This window comes from Phalacrocorax carbo, chromosome 5 (genome assembly GCF_963921805.1).
Source record: "Phalacrocorax carbo chromosome 5, bPhaCar2.1, whole genome shotgun sequence".
In the NCBI taxonomy this organism is placed as follows: domain Eukaryota; kingdom Metazoa; phylum Chordata; class Aves; order Suliformes; family Phalacrocoracidae; genus Phalacrocorax; species Phalacrocorax carbo.
The window spans coordinates 35,565,776-35,583,328 of record NC_087517.1 but is presented as its reverse complement, the minus strand read 5'-3'; the positions used below and the strand labels follow the sequence as shown (position 1 = coordinate 35,583,328).

At 43.3% G+C, this 17,553-nt stretch overlaps 2 protein-coding genes across 3 annotated transcripts in view; one reads left to right on the top strand and one right to left on the bottom strand.

Moving 5' to 3' along the window:
• The first annotated feature begins 1,563 nt into the window (after positions 1–1,563).
• Positions 1,564–11,931, top strand: C5H2orf88 (chromosome 5 C2orf88 homolog). The gene is made up of 4 exons (XM_064452012.1): positions 1,564–1,685; positions 7,005–7,078; positions 7,675–7,751; positions 11,278–11,931. The coding sequence occupies exon 4, from the start codon at positions 11,444–11,446 to the stop codon at positions 11,705–11,707; it is 264 nt and encodes an 87-aa protein (XP_064308082.1). The 5' UTR covers positions 1,564–1,685; positions 7,005–7,078; positions 7,675–7,751; positions 11,278–11,443; the 3' UTR covers positions 11,708–11,931.
• Positions 11,932–15,213: 3,282 nt separating this feature from the next.
• The window catches only part of HIBCH (3-hydroxyisobutyryl-CoA hydrolase), a 45,974-nt gene continuing 43,634 nt past the window's right edge, over positions 15,214–17,553 (bottom strand). For both annotated transcript variants that reach the window (XM_064452008.1, XM_064452010.1), the window contains one exon: positions 15,214–17,529. In XM_064452008.1, the coding sequence (XP_064308078.1) occupies positions 17,414–17,529 (116 nt within the window). In that variant the 3' untranslated portion in view covers positions 15,214–17,413. The remainder of the gene's footprint in view (positions 17,530–17,553) is intronic.

The window sequence follows — 17,553 nt, the reverse complement described above, 5'->3', positions numbered from 1 at the left end:
ATAAATTCCTTGGCTGGCCAATGCCTAACTGGAAACTTGTTAGAAACTTACTTGATAATAAAACTGTTGCCTGAATACATGGGAAAAGTTTTCGCCACAGGTCAGCCCAGGCATTTAAAGCAAGCGGTACCTCCACCGAGGGGCAGGAGCGCAGGGCCAAGCCCTGCTGCACCCCTGCCTTTGAGCCTGTTGCTGCAGGAGAGAACAGGGCCTGGCGTGAGCCTCATGTCCCAAAGCTCGGAGCCCGTCACTGCTGACCACTGCAAGCCCTGGGGTGCTGCTTTCCAGCCCCAGCTGGGCATGAGCTCCATGGCAGCCTCAAACATAATAGCCAAGGTGTGCGCTTGTGTGTCTTGCAGTAGCTTTGATGTCAAGACTCCCCAAAGGCAGGAACACTTAGAATCCAGAATCATTTAGGCTGGAAAAGACCTTTAACATCATCAAGACCAACTGTTACTTCACCCGAGACGTCTGTTTGTAGCCTCTCTTGAGAAATGTTTTTCATTTTTCGCATCGCTGTTATTTTTAAAAGATGAAAAATGTTACTTTAGCTTGCACAGGGCCTTCGTTCGGGAGGCTTCTTTTGGGGTGGGGGCATTTCTTAAAAAGCTTTGGTCCAGTTCATATCCTTCTGTGGTCGTACATGATTTGATGCTGCCTGAGAGGATAAACCAGGAGAAACACCACCCAGGCCTCAGCCCTGGTCTTTCCCCCATTTTTCTTCACTTGAATATTCGACAGCACTTAATCATTCACCATTCCGCGGCGCAGCGGCATTTTATCCAAGGGCTTAGTCGAACACGCAATTTCGACAACCATAAGCTCTTACATGGTAGCTCCGTCCTTTAAAGGAGGAGAAGCCAATGCGAGGCGCGTTGCCTGGGTGGGTGATTTTATTTTTTTTTAACCTTTTTCCTTGTTTGTTTTTTTTTCCAATTCCAAGCGGCCGGCTCCCTCCCGGCGCTGAGGCCCGCCGGCCCCGCCGCTGCCGCCGGGGAGGGCGGCGGGGGGCTGCCGGAGGTGCCGCGGTGGGGCGGGGCGGCAGGTTGGGGCCGCCGCGCTGCTGAAGGGGACGGCGGGGCCGCCCTGCCTCCATCCCGCCCCCCCCCGCCCCTCCCCGGTGCGGCGGGGAGGGCGGAGAGCGCCCGCCGGAGCGGAGCGGCGCGGCGCGGCGCGGCGTGGCCTGAGCGGCGGCGGCGGCGGCGGGTAGGGGCCGCTCCCGCTCCCGGGCGGTACCTGTGGGAGCGCCGGGCCGGGCCGGGCCGGGCCGGGCCGGGCTGTGCCCGCTCCCCGGCCGGGCGGGGGTGCCGGGGGTCCCAGCGGCGGCGGGGGGCGCTGGGTGGCCGAGTGCCGGCGGCGGCGGGGGATGCGGGTGCCGTCGGTGCCGGGTGCGGGGCGGAGGCTGGGCGTTGCCCGCCGGGAGCCCCGCGGTGGCGGCAGCCCAGGGTCCGGCCGCCGGTAGTTTACCCAAAGTGGTGTCAAAACGGACTTTGATGGCGTGGTCACGTCCTTGTCGTTTACGAGCAGGGCTCCGGAGGACGCGGCGCTGGTGGGACGAGGGCCTGGCCGTGCCTTTGGAGCAAGGACCAGCCCTCCCCGGGAGTTCCCGCTGGATGGACGGAGGCGAGCTGATGGCATCATGTCTACAACATGCTCTTTGCACTTAAACAGCCCCCTCCGTGCTGGTAGGTCAGACGGGTTTCTTGCTTCCATCTCATCTTGCTCAGGACCTACAAGGAGGCGCGAGGTAGCCTGGCGCTGCGTTGCGGGATGGCTGGGCTGTGTCCCCACGCAGCTGTCACAATGCGTGAGGACCCATGGGGTGACCGGTGGCCGTGGGCAGGACTGGCCTTCAGCATCGTGAGCTTAGGCTGCGGAGGAAAGGAAGGAGAGCTGGGCTTTGAGGTGGGGTTTTTCAGGACAGGCGGCGGTGGTGACACCTTACTCCTCCCGTCATCTCACAGTGATGTTGCTAGCAACAAAGTCCTCAGAACTCAGCAAAACCGGGGTGCTGCTCCAGGTGGGCACCCGTGGGATCACCTGAGAAGAGGTCATACTGCATAAAGCGACGTGAGTGATGCAGAGCGGGAAGGTAAATGGCATGGCTGCTTCTCTGAAAGCTGCGTTCCTGCTGCAGGGACGACATGAGGCAACTGTTATTTGTTGGCTGAGGTGGTGTCAGGGTTTCTTGTCTGCCCCTGCTCTGCCACAAGTACCTTCTCCAAGCTTCAGCACAAACCGGTACTGGGCGGGTTACCTTGATCTGGCACTTGTAAAATACAGATTTAGTCGTGTAAGATCAGCCATGGCAAAAACCGTAAAACATTTAGAAACATCTCATGCTTTCACATAGTTCAGGAAGTAGGAGTCCAAATTAGGTTTCTAAATATTGTAATTTTTAAAAAAGGAAAAATACTATAGTCTTAACAAAGTGGCATTTTTAACCTTCAGGTACAGACATATTAGTTTTCTTCTGAACATGATGTCCTGCTGAGAAAATTCTTTCTTTAAAATCACTTTGGTTTGTCCGTGTCGCACGGGGAGTTGGGTGGAGCCTTGTGACACTGGTGTCTCTGGGAACAAGGTGGTTCCATAGGCAGGGCCCCGCGGGGGAGCGCCGGCAGGGGCAGTGCCGCCAGGCTGCGCGGGGCACGACTGCCTCGCCTGGCTGCCGGCCGCCCCGCTCCTCGGGTGCGAAAGCGCCAACTCTGTTAGAAGTTGGCACGTTAGGAGTGATGAAATTCAAGAAAAATACTGGGGGAGAGCTGTGAGACAGAGTGATTTTTAAGGCTGACGCAGTTTTTTTATTGCAATTCTGGGCAGCTTTCATACAGCTGGAGCATCTGGTCGTTAACTCCACACTTTGTTCCCTTACGCCTCGGCTGATTTCTGCCAATCATTAGTAATGCAGTTGTGATTTTGAAACGTGGGTCTGTGTTTTCCTACGCATTCCTACGTGAGATGTGGAGAAACGGGTCTTCTGCAGCATTCCTAATTCTGATTCCCAGTTTTACAATTGGCTTCTGTACAGGGAGATTAAAGAACAGAATGGGGTTGTGTGCTGCTGTTCTTGTACTCTTCTCTGGTTGATTTTGGGCCGATCCTGGCCATCTCATTCAAACTTTCATTTGTGTTAACCCAGCAGGGCCTTTGCCTTCGTAAGGGCATCACAAAGCAAACCAACGTACCTCATTCGTACCTTATGATCTGCAGCTCCATATGTTCGCAGTTGAATCTTGTGACAGATACTACAATAAAACATGACCCTGTCAGACTGAGATACTGATCCACTCTTTTACCTGCTGCTGCTCATCAGTTCTCACTGGCACGGTCCCCAGGCTGGGCAGCAGCCAGGGATAATGGCAGGAGGGGCTTGCTTGCTTGTAAAGTTTTGTGCATCCCCGTTCATCGTCTTTGGCTGCCACCTGTGGAGGACACTAATATGTCTTTATAAACACGGCTAGATCTTTAGTTTTAGCAGAAGTATAAGTAGCCTGATGTTTTAACGTGTTCCTGAGGGTGGGCTATTAATAGATAGGCTGTGACTCCACAATTTACTTGTTGGGATGGAAGTTTCGTGGTATATACGGGGAAAATACCAGTTTCTGCTCTAGTTCATTCAAAACTGCGCCACACCATTGTAATAAACCAAGAGGCTGCTTCGGTTGGACCCAGTGCCATGGTTCAGAGCAGTCTAACCTCGGTGCGGGACTTGGCCAGTTTCTCTGACACCCTTTGGTGGCATGCCTTGCATTTTCCCCTGCTGTGGGGAAAATCTTTGTGGGGGTCTTCTTCAGGCTATAGATTTGCAGCTAATACATATGGGGGGATGGGCTGATAATTGCAAGAACTGCAGGCTTTGCTGAAAGATGTGTTCAACCTGTATCTTTCCATGCAGGGCAAGGACATAGCTGTACATCGACATTAAAAACTTTGTCGCTCACCAGTCTTGAGCATTATTTTGTACTTGAGTTCTTGGAGAGTTTCAGATTTCCTCTATGACCATTAGCTTTTCCTTTCTCTGGATCAAGGCATTCCTCTGTAATTTCTGTAGCTGGGTTCCTTAAATCTTGACTAAACTTCCTGCATATGGAGTTTTTGTGAAGCTCTGCATCTTCTTCATGCCCATTCTACAACCTCACTCTGAGGCCTCACTTGCTAAGGAAATCCACCTCTTATTCATCTGGAAAACAGGTTTCATCAACAGTAGGCATCCCGCTCTTGTTTGTGTGAGGGTAGGTTAAGTTAATGTTCTCCCTTGTCCGTGGTCTGGCAGAGAGCCTGTACTGATAAATGTCTGCATTTTTGTATTCTGAAACATCGGGGAAAAAAACACCGGGCATTGAAAACTCAAGCAGAATTAACACATTTTATATATTTCTTTCTAAATTTGGAGAAAATAGTAGTACATACAGTTGCTTGGACAAGCAGCTAAGTTAAAACGAGAGCAGAACCTGTAAGAAGTCTTCAGCATCCTCCTCTTTCCTTCAGGCTGCTCTCTGAGCTGCATGCAATGCTGGTAAATAAACTGCTGTATTGGAGGGAGGATTTCAGGACAGGCTGACTGGGTACAGTTTTACTTTCATGAAATTAGACAGCTACCAAGCACACAGTGTTCTTTACTTTTAAGAAGACATTTTTTTTCCTGTATGGAAAGTAACCTTGTGGCTGCTGAGGACTGTATCTACTGGTGTTGCTGTTTTCTGAACTATTGGTATTTTCACCTAAAGGTTCCTTGCTGTACTTTACCTTTGCTTGCTGCATCAACTGTCCTCTTATTGAAAAGCCTTTTAAAGTAAACTAGAGGTCATGCCCGGTTCTGAGAAGTGAGTGTGTTATTCCCCCATTTGGTTACAAACTGGCTTAGAAGCCTGAAAAAGTTTTATCAATTCTTGCCAGGGGGAGGGGGTTTGGAAGAACCAAGCCTTTGAAATTCCAGCCTGTACCCTGAGAGAGATAACCAGGGGACTTTCATTTACATGCTAATCCTGCACAGCAGCTGTTTGCAGTTCCTGCATCCAGCCCTTTCCAATCTGTAGCTCTTATCTTTTGTTGGCAGTAAGGGACAGGAGAGGGAGAGGGTGGCCCTGCGTGGAATGAGGGCTCCATTTTTGCTCTTCATTGCCTGAATTGTTATGGTGTATTTAGGTATTTCAGTGACTGTCTGAGGTAGCGGGATCTTGGGAATCGTGCTTGTCTTAAAATAACTCAGGCTTTTAAAAACTTTTTTTTTCCTGTGATTAGAAGGAGACTTTATAATAGACATTACTCCAGTGTGTCTGCTCTGTAGGATTTGCAGAAAACTGGATGTTAAGGAGAAGCAGAAATATAAAACTGGTGGATTGGATCGCTTTGAGAGCCCCTGCCTGGGGTTGCTCTGCACAGGGAGCCTCCGAGTCCTGCAGCGGTGGAGGCGATGCTGTGCACTGAGTGAATGATTCATCCCTCTACCATTTACATGCCGCTGGTCTGTTCAAAACTGCAGAATATCCAAAGGCATAATATCATGTATCCTTGTGAATAACATCCCACCTTGTTAGGGAGAGGAAGGGCAGATGTCGGATGTTCTAGGTTTCTGTTTCTCTCCAGAGAGCCACCGTGCAGGAAGACCTGGAAAGGCTGGAAGAGTGGGCTAACAAGAACCGTATAAAGTTCAACAATGATGAATGTAAGGTCTTGCACCTGGGAAAATGTAATCCAGGAGTGCAGCACAGGCTGGGATCTACCTGGCTGGCAAGAAGCTCTGTGGAAAGCTCAACACAAGCAAACAGTGTGCTGCTGCAGCCAAGAAGGCCAACAGGATGCTGGGTTGCATCAAAAAGGGCATCGCCAGCAGAGATAAAGAAGTCATGATCCCACTCTACTCAGCGCTTGTCAGGCCACACCTGGAGTACTGTGTACAGTTCTGGTCCCCGCTATGCAAAAAAGATGTGGACAGGCTGGAAGGGGTCCAGAGAAGGGCCACAAAGACAATCAAAGGACAGGGAAGCCTGCCTTATGAGGAGAGGCTAAGGGAACGGGATTTGTTCAGCCTTGAGAAAAGGAGGCTATGGGAGACCTTAGCACCATGTTCCAGTTTTTAAAGGGTGGCTACAAAGAAGATGGAGACTCCCTTTTTTCAAGGAATCACATGGAAGAATGAGGGTAATAGGTACAAGTTACTCCTGGGGAGATTCTGACTGTACATGAGGAAAATTTTTCACAGTGAGGACAGTCACCCATTGGAATAATCTCCCCAGAGAAGTGGTGGATTCCCCGACATTGGACACTTTTAAGATTCGGCTGTACAGGGTGCTGGGTCATCTTGTCTAGACCGTGCTTTGACTAGGAAAGGTTGGACCAGATGATACTTGAGGTCCCTTCCAACCTGGTATTCTATGATTCTATGATTATTACATGGAGGACGTAAATATTTAAGTGATTAGGTACAGTTTGGTTTACCTCTGCTGGTATGTCAGTTGGGTCACCTGCCTTGAGTTTGAGTATTACAGAGAGTAATGTTCATTGTTTCCATGATAATGACAACACTGTGATTATCTGACTATTTTCCCTATGCACTTGGATGATAAAGGTCCAGGTCTCAGCAGCAACTCCGAGAGGGAGAAGGGAGAACGGGAGAACTTTTAAGCTTAGGCAAAAGATGGAGCACTCCAGATGCTGGCATATTACCCTTCCTATGTTCTTGCTGAAATCATCCTTAACTGGACTTACTGTGGAAGGAGGTTGGCATTCCGCATACAGCACACTTGCCCAAGCAGTGGCCCCACTGTATGCCTGGGATTAGGTGCTGCATATAAATTATTGCAGCCTGCCATTCAATCTGATGTCCTAAGTGCTGTATCATCCTTTTACCTTTGGCAAAGTCAAATACTGTCAAATACTGTGGGTGAACGGGCAAGCAGACTGCTGCAAGGTCAGCGCTACAGATTCATCTGACTTCGTGATAATGTGTAACTTTGACATCTTTATGGATGCTAAGTTTTATTTATTGATCCTCTTCGCAGAGTCCCAGTTGTGAAGCTGTCTGTGCTGTACTGGGGACAAGTGGGACAACTTGTTAAATGCAGATACTTTCTTGGTAAGTAGCATACTGAGCTTCTCTTGTGGATACCAAGGGAAAACTAAAAGCCTCCCGGCTGAAGGAGGGTTACAAGGAGTCATATTTGAACCTAAAAGAGTTTGGAAAGTGAGGAGCCTGGCTCTGTGACAGCAGAAATTACTCACCGTGTTCAGTTGGGCAAAGCTGCACTAAGCTATTTTGAAAAGTATGACTGACTTTTAATCTGGTGACTGCAATAACAGAAAGTGTTATAGAAAGCAATTCCTTGCAGTATAGTACTGAACTTCAAGGAGATTTTTTCAAAGGTCTTACGGATGAAAATCATTTAAATGGTAGCAGGAACCTATTTGCCTGTTATAGCTAAAGATGTTGCATAACAGCAAAGCTCTTTCTCTTATGCTTGTCTTCATCGTATGAAGATGTATTCCATAGAGGCAGGCAAAACTCACATTTATCCCTTTGTAATTCTTTCTTATTGATTATTTTAATACTTTAAGTCTTATTTATCTAAATAAAAGTGCAATTTTATTGCTATTGATGCTTTTTTCCCTGTATTTTATATTGTATAATGGTGAATTGCAGGCGTTTTCTTACTATTGTTTTGTTTCCTTCAGTGGTTAGAAATGAACTTACCTTGGCAGGAAACAGTCAGCAAGGCTGGCAAAGAGACTGTTTAGCCCTCTCATGCAAGGTGAGTTAGCTCTGTGGTACGACACCCTCGATGTTCAGGTGAAACAACACCTGAACTTGTCTTCGGGAGCTTCCAGTTCCAGGGGTATGGAAAGGAATTGATTGTTTTAGGACTCTTAAAACAATGCACAGTATTTATAGTATCGAATTGAAATGAAGTGTTTAAAAGCATATTGACTATATGTCCACTGAAATTGAGCACAACTAGGAACTTGTATTTCTAAGATGAATTAAATTAACATTTCACTTACTGTAAAAACAGTCTTGAAAAAGAGAAGATATGTAAAGGTTCTGCTATGTGACGGTGCTGCTTTAACTCGTGGTGGACAGTGTAACAGTAGATTGGAGCTCCCTAACCTCTGCCTGCAGCTCAGCACAGCAGCTTGTCACGTGGGGAACTGCATCTGCCGAGGTTTTGGCCTGAGCCTTGACCCATCTACGCAGTGGTTTCTGAAACACAACTGGCAACAGATTAGAGCTTGGACACTGAAAGAAACAGGCTCCTATTAGACAATTTTGCCTTGTGCCATTACTGAATGAAACATCGTGTTGGGAATAAAATGAACTTTTTTTTTTCCCCTTTGAGGGCATGAGTGTTGTGAGGAAAGCTAGAGATGTTAAAATCCCTGTTAGAGCTTAACGCTCTGGAGATGAGTTAGGTAGAGAGGATTTAAATGGCACTTTACCATGTATGTGCAAGCAGTGGTTGTCAGAAAAACAGGAAAGCAGTCAGAAGATTGAGGGCAACTTTGCTTGCCATCATTTATGTGCCAGCAATTATTAACTCAAGTAGAGCAGGCAAACTATAAAACTTACTGCAGTGACTTGGAAAGTACCGTGCTCTATAAATAATGAAATGCAACAGTCAAGAACTTAAACTAGGGTCGATAACTTTGCTTTTAAGCTCAACTAGTAATCAATTTGGAACAATTTAGTTGTCTTGCATGCCTTGCTATCTAGAAGTTTTATAGCCTCTCCCTTCTGTGTAGGACAGTCAGACAAACATTTGATTTAGCCCAAATGAAAAGGCAGAGGTAAGAACATGGGAACAGAGGTAAATCCTGCAGACGAAGATGCTGACCCATGGAATTTTTCCCTACCTGCCTTAGGAGATGTTTGTCCTTCTACTTACATTCTCTCCTTCTTTCTGCTAGACATGAGCTCTTCTGCTAGTGTCCCCTAACAGAAGAGGAAAGGAAATTTCCAGTTGTAGGATGGAAACATCTTAAAACAATGATAAAATACTAACTAAAGCTGGCTACCATTTAACAGACCTCCTTTAAAAAGTGCAAAAAAGGATAACATATTAAAGAATATGGCTCCAAAGTAGATTAAAAAATCCAAACCTGAACAGTCGTTAGGTGAAGTGTCAGAAATGAAACTCTGATAAAATACGCTGTTATATCAACTTCGGCGTAGAGCATCTGCGTGGTTGGGGAATCTGAGGTTTAAATCTACAATATTTACAGTTCCGGCTAATAGCTAATTTACATAGCTAATTGTCACTGGTAGTGTAGTGAGAAGGAATTAGACAGAATACCTGTGTACCTCCTGTGCAGTACCTTCACTGGATTAAGACTGTGCTGGCAGGTATCAGCAATGGTGGGTTATAGATGCTATTAGTGATTCTTTGCCATGTTAGATACTTCGAGCTACCTATTTGTCCAGAAGAGCAAGTGGAAATTATTTTTATTAATGTTTTATTAATGGTAAATATTGAAATTGGATACACACAATATATTACTATTAGAAAATATTGAATTATTCAGATGTCTGAATTGCTTTCAGGCATTTCCTTGGCCTCTGGTCTCTAAGCATGTTCTGTAAGCGTTTTAAGTTTCATCAGTGCCTGCAGTTGATAGACATAGGTATAAAGCTCATGAGTTTTTTATAAACCTCCATGGGCATAAATGTGCTTTCTCGGGAAGTGAAGGGAACCCTTCCTCTTATTCATTTAATAAAAAGCTATTACAATAAAAATCTCACCAATAGCTTAGCTCTCTTCTGTGTTGGGTAAAACTACAAATGCTAGCAATAGGGTTTATGTTACAGGCATGCTACCTGCACTGCCTACTCTTAAAATACACCGGCACATGTTGCCGTGTGTCATTATGCACAAAAGAAACTCACTGAAATTTATTAAAGTGATTTACAATCACTTCTCTAAAATGCTGAAATGTTCTGATACAGAGCTAAAGGTATGAAAAACGTTTGTACGTACTTCAGGTTTCAGAAGCCCTTTTAAGTCTTTCTGCCAGGAACACCAGCCACCACTTCTGAGTGCTGGCACTCCAGTCCTGCAAACTGTTTTCTGAACAGGTAGCGATGTTTTTATGAACTAGCAGAAAGAGGAGAGAAGCTTGTCACCGTGAACCTGGTTCTCCTAAGTCAGCCGCTAGACTGGGGAAGTCCCATCGTACCTGTGAAGCACCATTTGCCTGCAAACAGGATTGATTTCCTCTGCAAATATTTGCCTGTGATCAGGTTACTGGATCGGAGTCCCTATTTCCCCCGGCATATAAAGCAAATAAATAAGGCTTAACATCTTTGCCATGATTATGTTTTCAAAGGCTATTTACAAAAAAATCTTTAACTTTGGCTGACCTTAGTACAACGTCATCGGGTGAAGCTGTAGGGAACAGTTGGTTTCTGTGCAGCACAGTCTTTATTTTGGCTGGCAGTCTATTAACTCTTTTAAGCGGGTAAGCTCATGCCAGCAAAGTTAGGCGTATCATAAGATTCTGCTTTGCCTGTATAGAGGAAGTAGCCTGAGAAACAGCTTTGTAGGCTAGTAAACAAAAAAAACATGTACCAGAATTTGCGGCTGACCAGTTCTGATTCTTGACGAGTTTGACAAAACCACCCTGTCAGGTAGTTCGTTCCTAGAGTTGTCCTGCTTTAGAAAGGATGGTGCTCTAGCTCTGTCAGCACTGCCTTGAACACAGCCATCCACTGCTGCTTTCCCTAACCTCTCAAGGGAAAAAACGCAAAGCAGCTTTTGTTTCTTGTGAATACCTTCTAGTGACTGCATGCTCAATCCTCCTTGAGCAACAACAGAATGACACTGAGAATTAGTGTCACTCCTGTCCAAAGGGTGTACAACAGCTGCGACACAAGGTTCTTAGGTGGTGGTTGTGTGGTGCTTCTGCGGGGTGGTTTTGGGGTTTGTTTTTATTTTCTTCAGCAGCAGCAGTCACTGGAGTTAAACAGTACTTGTTTAGATTCAGGAAAATAGCACTGCATTGTCTGTTTGGAAGAAACAGATTTTTTTTTTTCTCCCTAAGATCTTTACATTCCTCAATGGCTTACATCACGTACTGAGAATTGCATTCAAGGCAGCTTGAATTCAGGTCAAGCTTTGCCTTCTTGTAGTAGATGGATGTTACTGATAAAAACATTTTACGCACGCTGTGCAGAGATTTATTGAAGTTGCTTCTACATGCATCTGTTGTGAATGTAGCTTTCCTTTGAGCTCACTGAGAATGGCAAACTATTTATTGCATTTATATGGAACACTATTTTGACAGATCTCTTCAGAAGTAAAGAAGCACAAAAGGAGACGTTCTGTTCCTTGAAAATAACTGGAACCACTGGCAAGAAGCGGCAACACTGTGCATCAAACAAGATAAACTGGAAATGGTTTCCAAAACACGCTGTTGAACTGAATTTTGCAGCTGCATTTTCAAATGTACCATGGGATGCATCAAATCCAAGGATGCCTTTCCAGGTTCAAATGCTATCCAGGATGAAAGGATCAGGGAAGGTAATGAAGGATGCACTGGGGAGAAATCATCACTGATAGCAGTGAAGGTGGATGAGAAAGGTCCATCAAGCACTATAGTGCTAGACTATGCACACCGTCTTTCGCGTGAGATTCTTGATCAGGCGGTGAAACAGTGGGCAGTGACTGAAAGCAAATACAGTGACATCCCTTATATTGAAAGTGATGTGCCCTGAGCCCCGACTGGCAAGGACTGTCTTCGCAGTGAGTGTCCTCACTGTTAAGCAGTTTGTATCTGATACTAGTGCAAATAAAGTAAAATCAGCTGTGACTTGAGCACAATGCCACTATATGAATGTGTTTGCAATGGGAGGCTGAAAAAAATTGCCTTTTAATCTATATTGCTAAGAAACTAATTGGATTACAGTAGAATCTATTAATCAAGTATCATTTGTTATCAGCCACGTGTTGAGTATATTCTGTCTTTGTGTCTGTTGAATGTGATCAGAAAACAGTGTAAAAAAAAAAAGAGGATGAGAAGAATGTGGCTGCCCTGCAACTGTACACGCACTGCCAGAGAGGCCCCAGAGATGCCCAAGAACAAAGCATGGATTATTTTTATGCACTGTGTAAAAAACCAGTGGCCTGTTTGTAGAAGAACTCTCTATGCTTGGTAAATTTGTCTGCATTTTGCTAAAGTGAAACCAAGGTCCACATGTAGCAAAGATAACTGCTGTCATAAATTTTACTTTGATTCTTTGACCTGACTAAACCTGTAAACCACAAAATAATGAAGGTGATGAGAAGCGTTTTATAAAACCAAGCAGTATTCAGGGAACCATATGGCTTATGATACTATTCAACTTCCATTCTTAAGTGAACCAGTGAGAAACGTTACAATATTGATAAACAGTGCATTATGATTAACAGACGCTCTGGCTTCTGTAAGTGCTTGAAGGCTATTCTCTAAAATCTTGCAGTAAGGTAGTCTGATTACGTCTGATCACTGTGTTCAGACCAAAGCCGTTCATGATTTTGGTTGGGTATTTTTTGTGTGTGTGTATTAGGGTGCTGGTTTTGTTTTGTTTTCTTACTGTAGCCCAGATCCATGTGCAAAAACTACTGATGCTAACTAGTGAAATGAACCTTCAAAGGTGTAACAATGTTTTAGGATTATTTGTTTCATGGGAACTATGGCTGCATTACACTAAAATTTCACTCTAAAGTAACACCCTTGGGACAGTATGCCTTCCTTCAGCCTCTGTAGGCTCATCGCTTGCCTGATGGTAAAACTGTGTATTGCAATGCAGATATGAGCTACAGAAACCTAAAGCCTGAGCCGTGCACTGAATTGGTGAATAAGCCTTAGGTCCAAAGCTAAAGGGCTATATTCTTTACCGATTTTATCTAGCTTGCACCCACACACTGCACCCTGCTTCTCTAGGACCTGCAGCCTGACCTACTGTACTCATAACTAGCATTTGAGATACCAAGAAAGGGATGAATTAATCATAGTCATCTTAAAGCTACAATTTTGCTGACATTTTATACAAAGTGAACGGCTTGTAGGAGCTTGAGATTTTAGCACCCATTTGTTCCTTTTTCTGTTATGGCCAGTTTAAAAGATGTAGGGGTTTTTTCCTAAATCAAAGTGCTTTCCATTTTATGTTTTCATTTTATAGAAAAATGCTTTCCATACTGGCAAAAACTGTTACTATTTTTGAAAGGTATATGTAGTGCTAGTAACTGATACAAAGCGTGCTCTTCAAGCCATGGTAAGCAAGGAGAAAGAGGATTATGCAAATCACTATTTTTAGCTTATTCTCAGACATAAGATAGTCTATGAATTGAGCTGTTTCGCAAACTTTGTGACACAAACCTAGTTATTTGAAATTCAGCTGTGTGAGGAAGTGGTTGCATCAAGAGTAACTGGTGAAAAATACTTGTAACACAGCACAAAACTGCCATTAATTCACACTGACCAGACCCTGTTACTAAGACTGTTCTCAGGCTTTTGCTGAAAAAGGGAGAAAAAAAATCTGCTTATGTGGTAATGTCTTCTTTTTTGATGTCATGTAGCCTTCTTTGAAGCCATATGTGAAGTGGGACTAAGGTATTATGGCCCATTTAAATTCTGCTATCTGATGTTCCTTGAAACTCTAAATCATGTAAAACATTAAATCTTAACCCTACATTTGCTCTATCTAAAAAATCTCCATGCCATATACTAGGGTGAATTAAAAAGCAAAACCAAAACAGCCATCAGCTCAGTACCTTGGCTATTGCTTAACCACAGTATTAAAAAAATATTCCTATTCTTATTATAGCTAAAGCTTTATTACAAAAAAAGACAGCCTCTCTGTAACGTTAGTCTTAGCTCAATAATGTTAACCCTGCCACAGACCATAATTAAAAAGAGGGGGGAAAAAACCAAGCCCAAACTCCACAGACATTATTTGCCAGATAGGTGAAGAGCAGAAATAAAACGGCACTCACTTGAAGAGTGCATTCAGTTATATCTGTCTTGACTCTTGTACAAATACCTTGCTGGCTGCCATGGGGAGTCAGGTGCTGCAATGCTCACTGTTGCAATGTCTCAAATCCTTTCTTTGGATGTAGCCTTAGCATCTGGCACTCTTCTGGAGTCAGAATACCAGGGTGCCCTTCTGAAAGCAGTTTCTCCATTGGCAAGCTACCACTGCACAGTCCAACAGCAGGCAGAATTATAGAATAATATAAAATAGCCTGAAGTTAAGTTATAGCATCTGTACTGATAAACACTGAGAATTTCCCCAAAGGAGAAAGTTACCTAGGTATAATTAAACATGCATCACAGTGAGCTTCATTTGGAGTACCTTCTGCATGGGACAACAGCAGTGCTTGCTCAGAGAGGCACCCATAACGCGGTAGCAACTGAATCACCTGCTGCTTGTGCCCGAACAGTCACTCACCTGCAGCCGCAAAGCTTCTTGTCCCTCATTAATGCTTGAAGATTACAGCAGCTTCAATATGGCCTGAAGTGTAATTCCAGCTGGTTTATGATGCTTTCTGTGACATTGGCACTTCAGGGAAAGCATGCAGCAAATGGAAAGCAAACAAGCTTGCAAACACCAGGGAGACAGCTTCACACCAGGAAAATAATCTCTTTTACAAGACGCTGTCCTTAATAAATAATGCACTTACCCTTAATAATAAAAAAATAAAATCTGCTCAATACTATAATCTAGTGAGAGATCAAAGGAGATCTCATTCCAGAGTTCTGCTGTATTTTCAGTAGGCACAGCACTACATAATAATAATAAAAATAAAGACTTTACCTAAATAAAACTACATGTTTACTTAATCATTAGATTACTCTAAAGTGTGCTATAGTCTTATAAAGCTACTTATAGTGGCTTTCCAGCTAAGTTGCTAGTGATTCTTTAACTTGATTTTATGTAATAAAGGCACTCCAGTATGGGGCTGGCATACTCTGCAAAACCATTTACTTCTATTTAGGAGTTAAAAATACAGTTCCTTTATATTTTCTCCAGGAAACAAGTATAGCCTGAGTGGGTACTATGTGACTGACTTGATATTCTAATAATGGTTCAAAACACATTAACTGCAGCACAACTTTGTAAAACTGACATTTCTCTAGTAAGACACATCAGTATTCCCAAATAAAATGCACTACAATATATTTTTACAATATTTTTGTGGAAAATACTTTCTTGTGGACCAAATAAAATTGAACTTACCATCTGCTTGTAAGACTTTTATTTGATAATAATGTATAGATGGGACAGGGTCTTGTTACCATGAGTTTGGGATAACTCCCATTCACATAAATTTTGGAAGCAACTGAACGTGCAAGTCAAAGTTTATTCATTCAGAAGAATAGTCTTCCTAAAATGTTTTAAGTCCTTTTTGATCAAGAAGGCATGATCCCTACTCCCTGGGGATTACTGTGGTTTTCGTTAAATATAGTCGCTGAAGACTGCTCCTTTTGTACAAAAATAATGGCATGAACCAATTTTTAACAAATAACAATAGCTATTGTTTAAGAATCTAAACTATTTAAAAATTGTAAAAAATAAGGGGGAGGCTTAGATTTCTTACAGAACCAGCATGAGGTAGAAATTCAAGTCATATTTTCAGCAGTTACCCTACCCTAGAGCTATTACTGAAATCTGTCAATTACTTTTCAAAATAAACTTGGGGACTGTCTCATAACAAATATGTGCATGGTAACATTAACGGGCAGCTGAAATTTTAACAATTTTTCTATAAGATTCTAGTGACAAAGCAAAGTGCCATTTTTTCTTTATTTTGCTCTCCATTTTGCTCACCTTTAATTCTTTGAAAGTCACTGTAGTAGTTCACCTTGATGCCTGAATTTCCTGGACTTTGTTCCCAGGCAGCAGCTTCTAGGAAGGAAGGAGCCTTAAGCCAGTGGAGACCATTACTGTTGGTAATAAAAAGTGCCCAATGTTGACACTCTCTAACAGTTCCCTGTAGCTCTGACTTTTTGCTTCCCCAGTGCTGATTACTGACTGTGTTATTTGAACAAAGGTTTTCTTGTTTCAGCCTTAGTGGTTCATCTTCAGAGAAGCCAAAATGTGTATTTGTGACCTGCCTATAACTGTAGAAACAAGTAGGAAGAGATACTGATTTGATTAACCTTAAAAAAGTGTGCAGTCTTAATGCTGAGGAAAGATTAGTAGCTATGTGTTGCATACACAATAGAAAAACTAATTTTACCCCCAAAAAAAGATTGTTTTTATCAAGGGGCGCTGGCTATATCATGTAGCTTCAGGTATTACTAGTATCAGAACCCAGCATCCTTTAATGCACATACAATGAAGGGTTTTGATGTATATTTAAATTTTGAGCCCAACAAATATATTTGTTAGGATATGTTGGGTTAAAAAACTATACGATCCATCTAGCAGCAGGTATTTCCTGTTTTCCCTTAATTGCTATCTTCAGTACATATTGCTGTGTTCCCCCTGCTTCTCACAATTTTTCCACCAGCAGACAGGAAGTTCACGGGCACAAGCAAACAGGGACCCAGACTCACTGGTATAGGTAAACTCCAGCCAGTTGTAGTACTGGGGCCAGGCTGACCTCTAGCACTAAAATCATTAATCACTGACAGCAGCAGGCAATGTGCTGCTTGGTGTTCAGAGGAAGGTCTGGGACAGTTATTTCTTCACCACTGTAAGACAAGGAAAAACTAGCAATTTCTGAAATAATGAAAAACTAATCATGCAGTTTAATCAATGGAATTTAAAAAAAAAGGTTTTACAAGCAAACCAAAGTGTGCTCTAGGCTCTGGCAATATTGTGACATTTGAACCAATGTCTACGTCACCTAGCAAGACTGGATACCGACCAAATGTTAAAAATTTAGAACAATTTCTTCCTCTCAGACTACTAATGTGTCAGTCTGACCATTTATTTAAAGACTACTTAACACCATGGATTTACCATGTCTTGCATTTTCCTTTTTAGCACTGACTGTTTTAAAGCTTGAAGTATATTTTGTTTTCATTGTATAGAGAAGAATGTGAGGCACAATCCCAATTTAACAGACCAGTGACAGAGCCAAGAGCACAAAGGTCTCCTGACTGCTTGCTTATTAGGTAGTTCCTTGACTATGCTGTCTCCCCCAAAGGTTCCTCCTAGACTAAGAGTTGATGGAAAAAATTAAATGTTAATCATTGTGTAAAGTAGTGAAAATAACAATTTGCCTTGAAGTAATTTTTCCCCTTATTAACCAGAGATATGATTATTTTGTCATTATGGCAGCCTAACAAAAGAGAATGTTCCTGAATGCAAAAAATTACACTTACGAATCTCTGGCTAGCTACGAGAGTCTTGCCAAACTTTATCACACTACTATTAATTTTGATATCATAAGAATTAAGCAGATGTATAAGACGTCAACAGCCTTGATCTTTACAACTTGAGATCGTTGTTTCCCAATGGCTTAAAACAATCATCCACAAATTCATCGCTGACTTCTTCTAGAGAAGCTGGCTTCCATCTGGGGGATTGGTCTTTGTCAACCAGCACTGTCAGGTGTAGTATAAAAACAC

Bases quoted from the DNA above. Each gene is read 5' to 3' on its own strand.
- C5H2orf88 (XM_064452012.1), top strand. From the start codon at position 11,444: ATGGGATGCATCAAATCCAAGGATGCCTTTCCAGGTTCAAATGCTATC.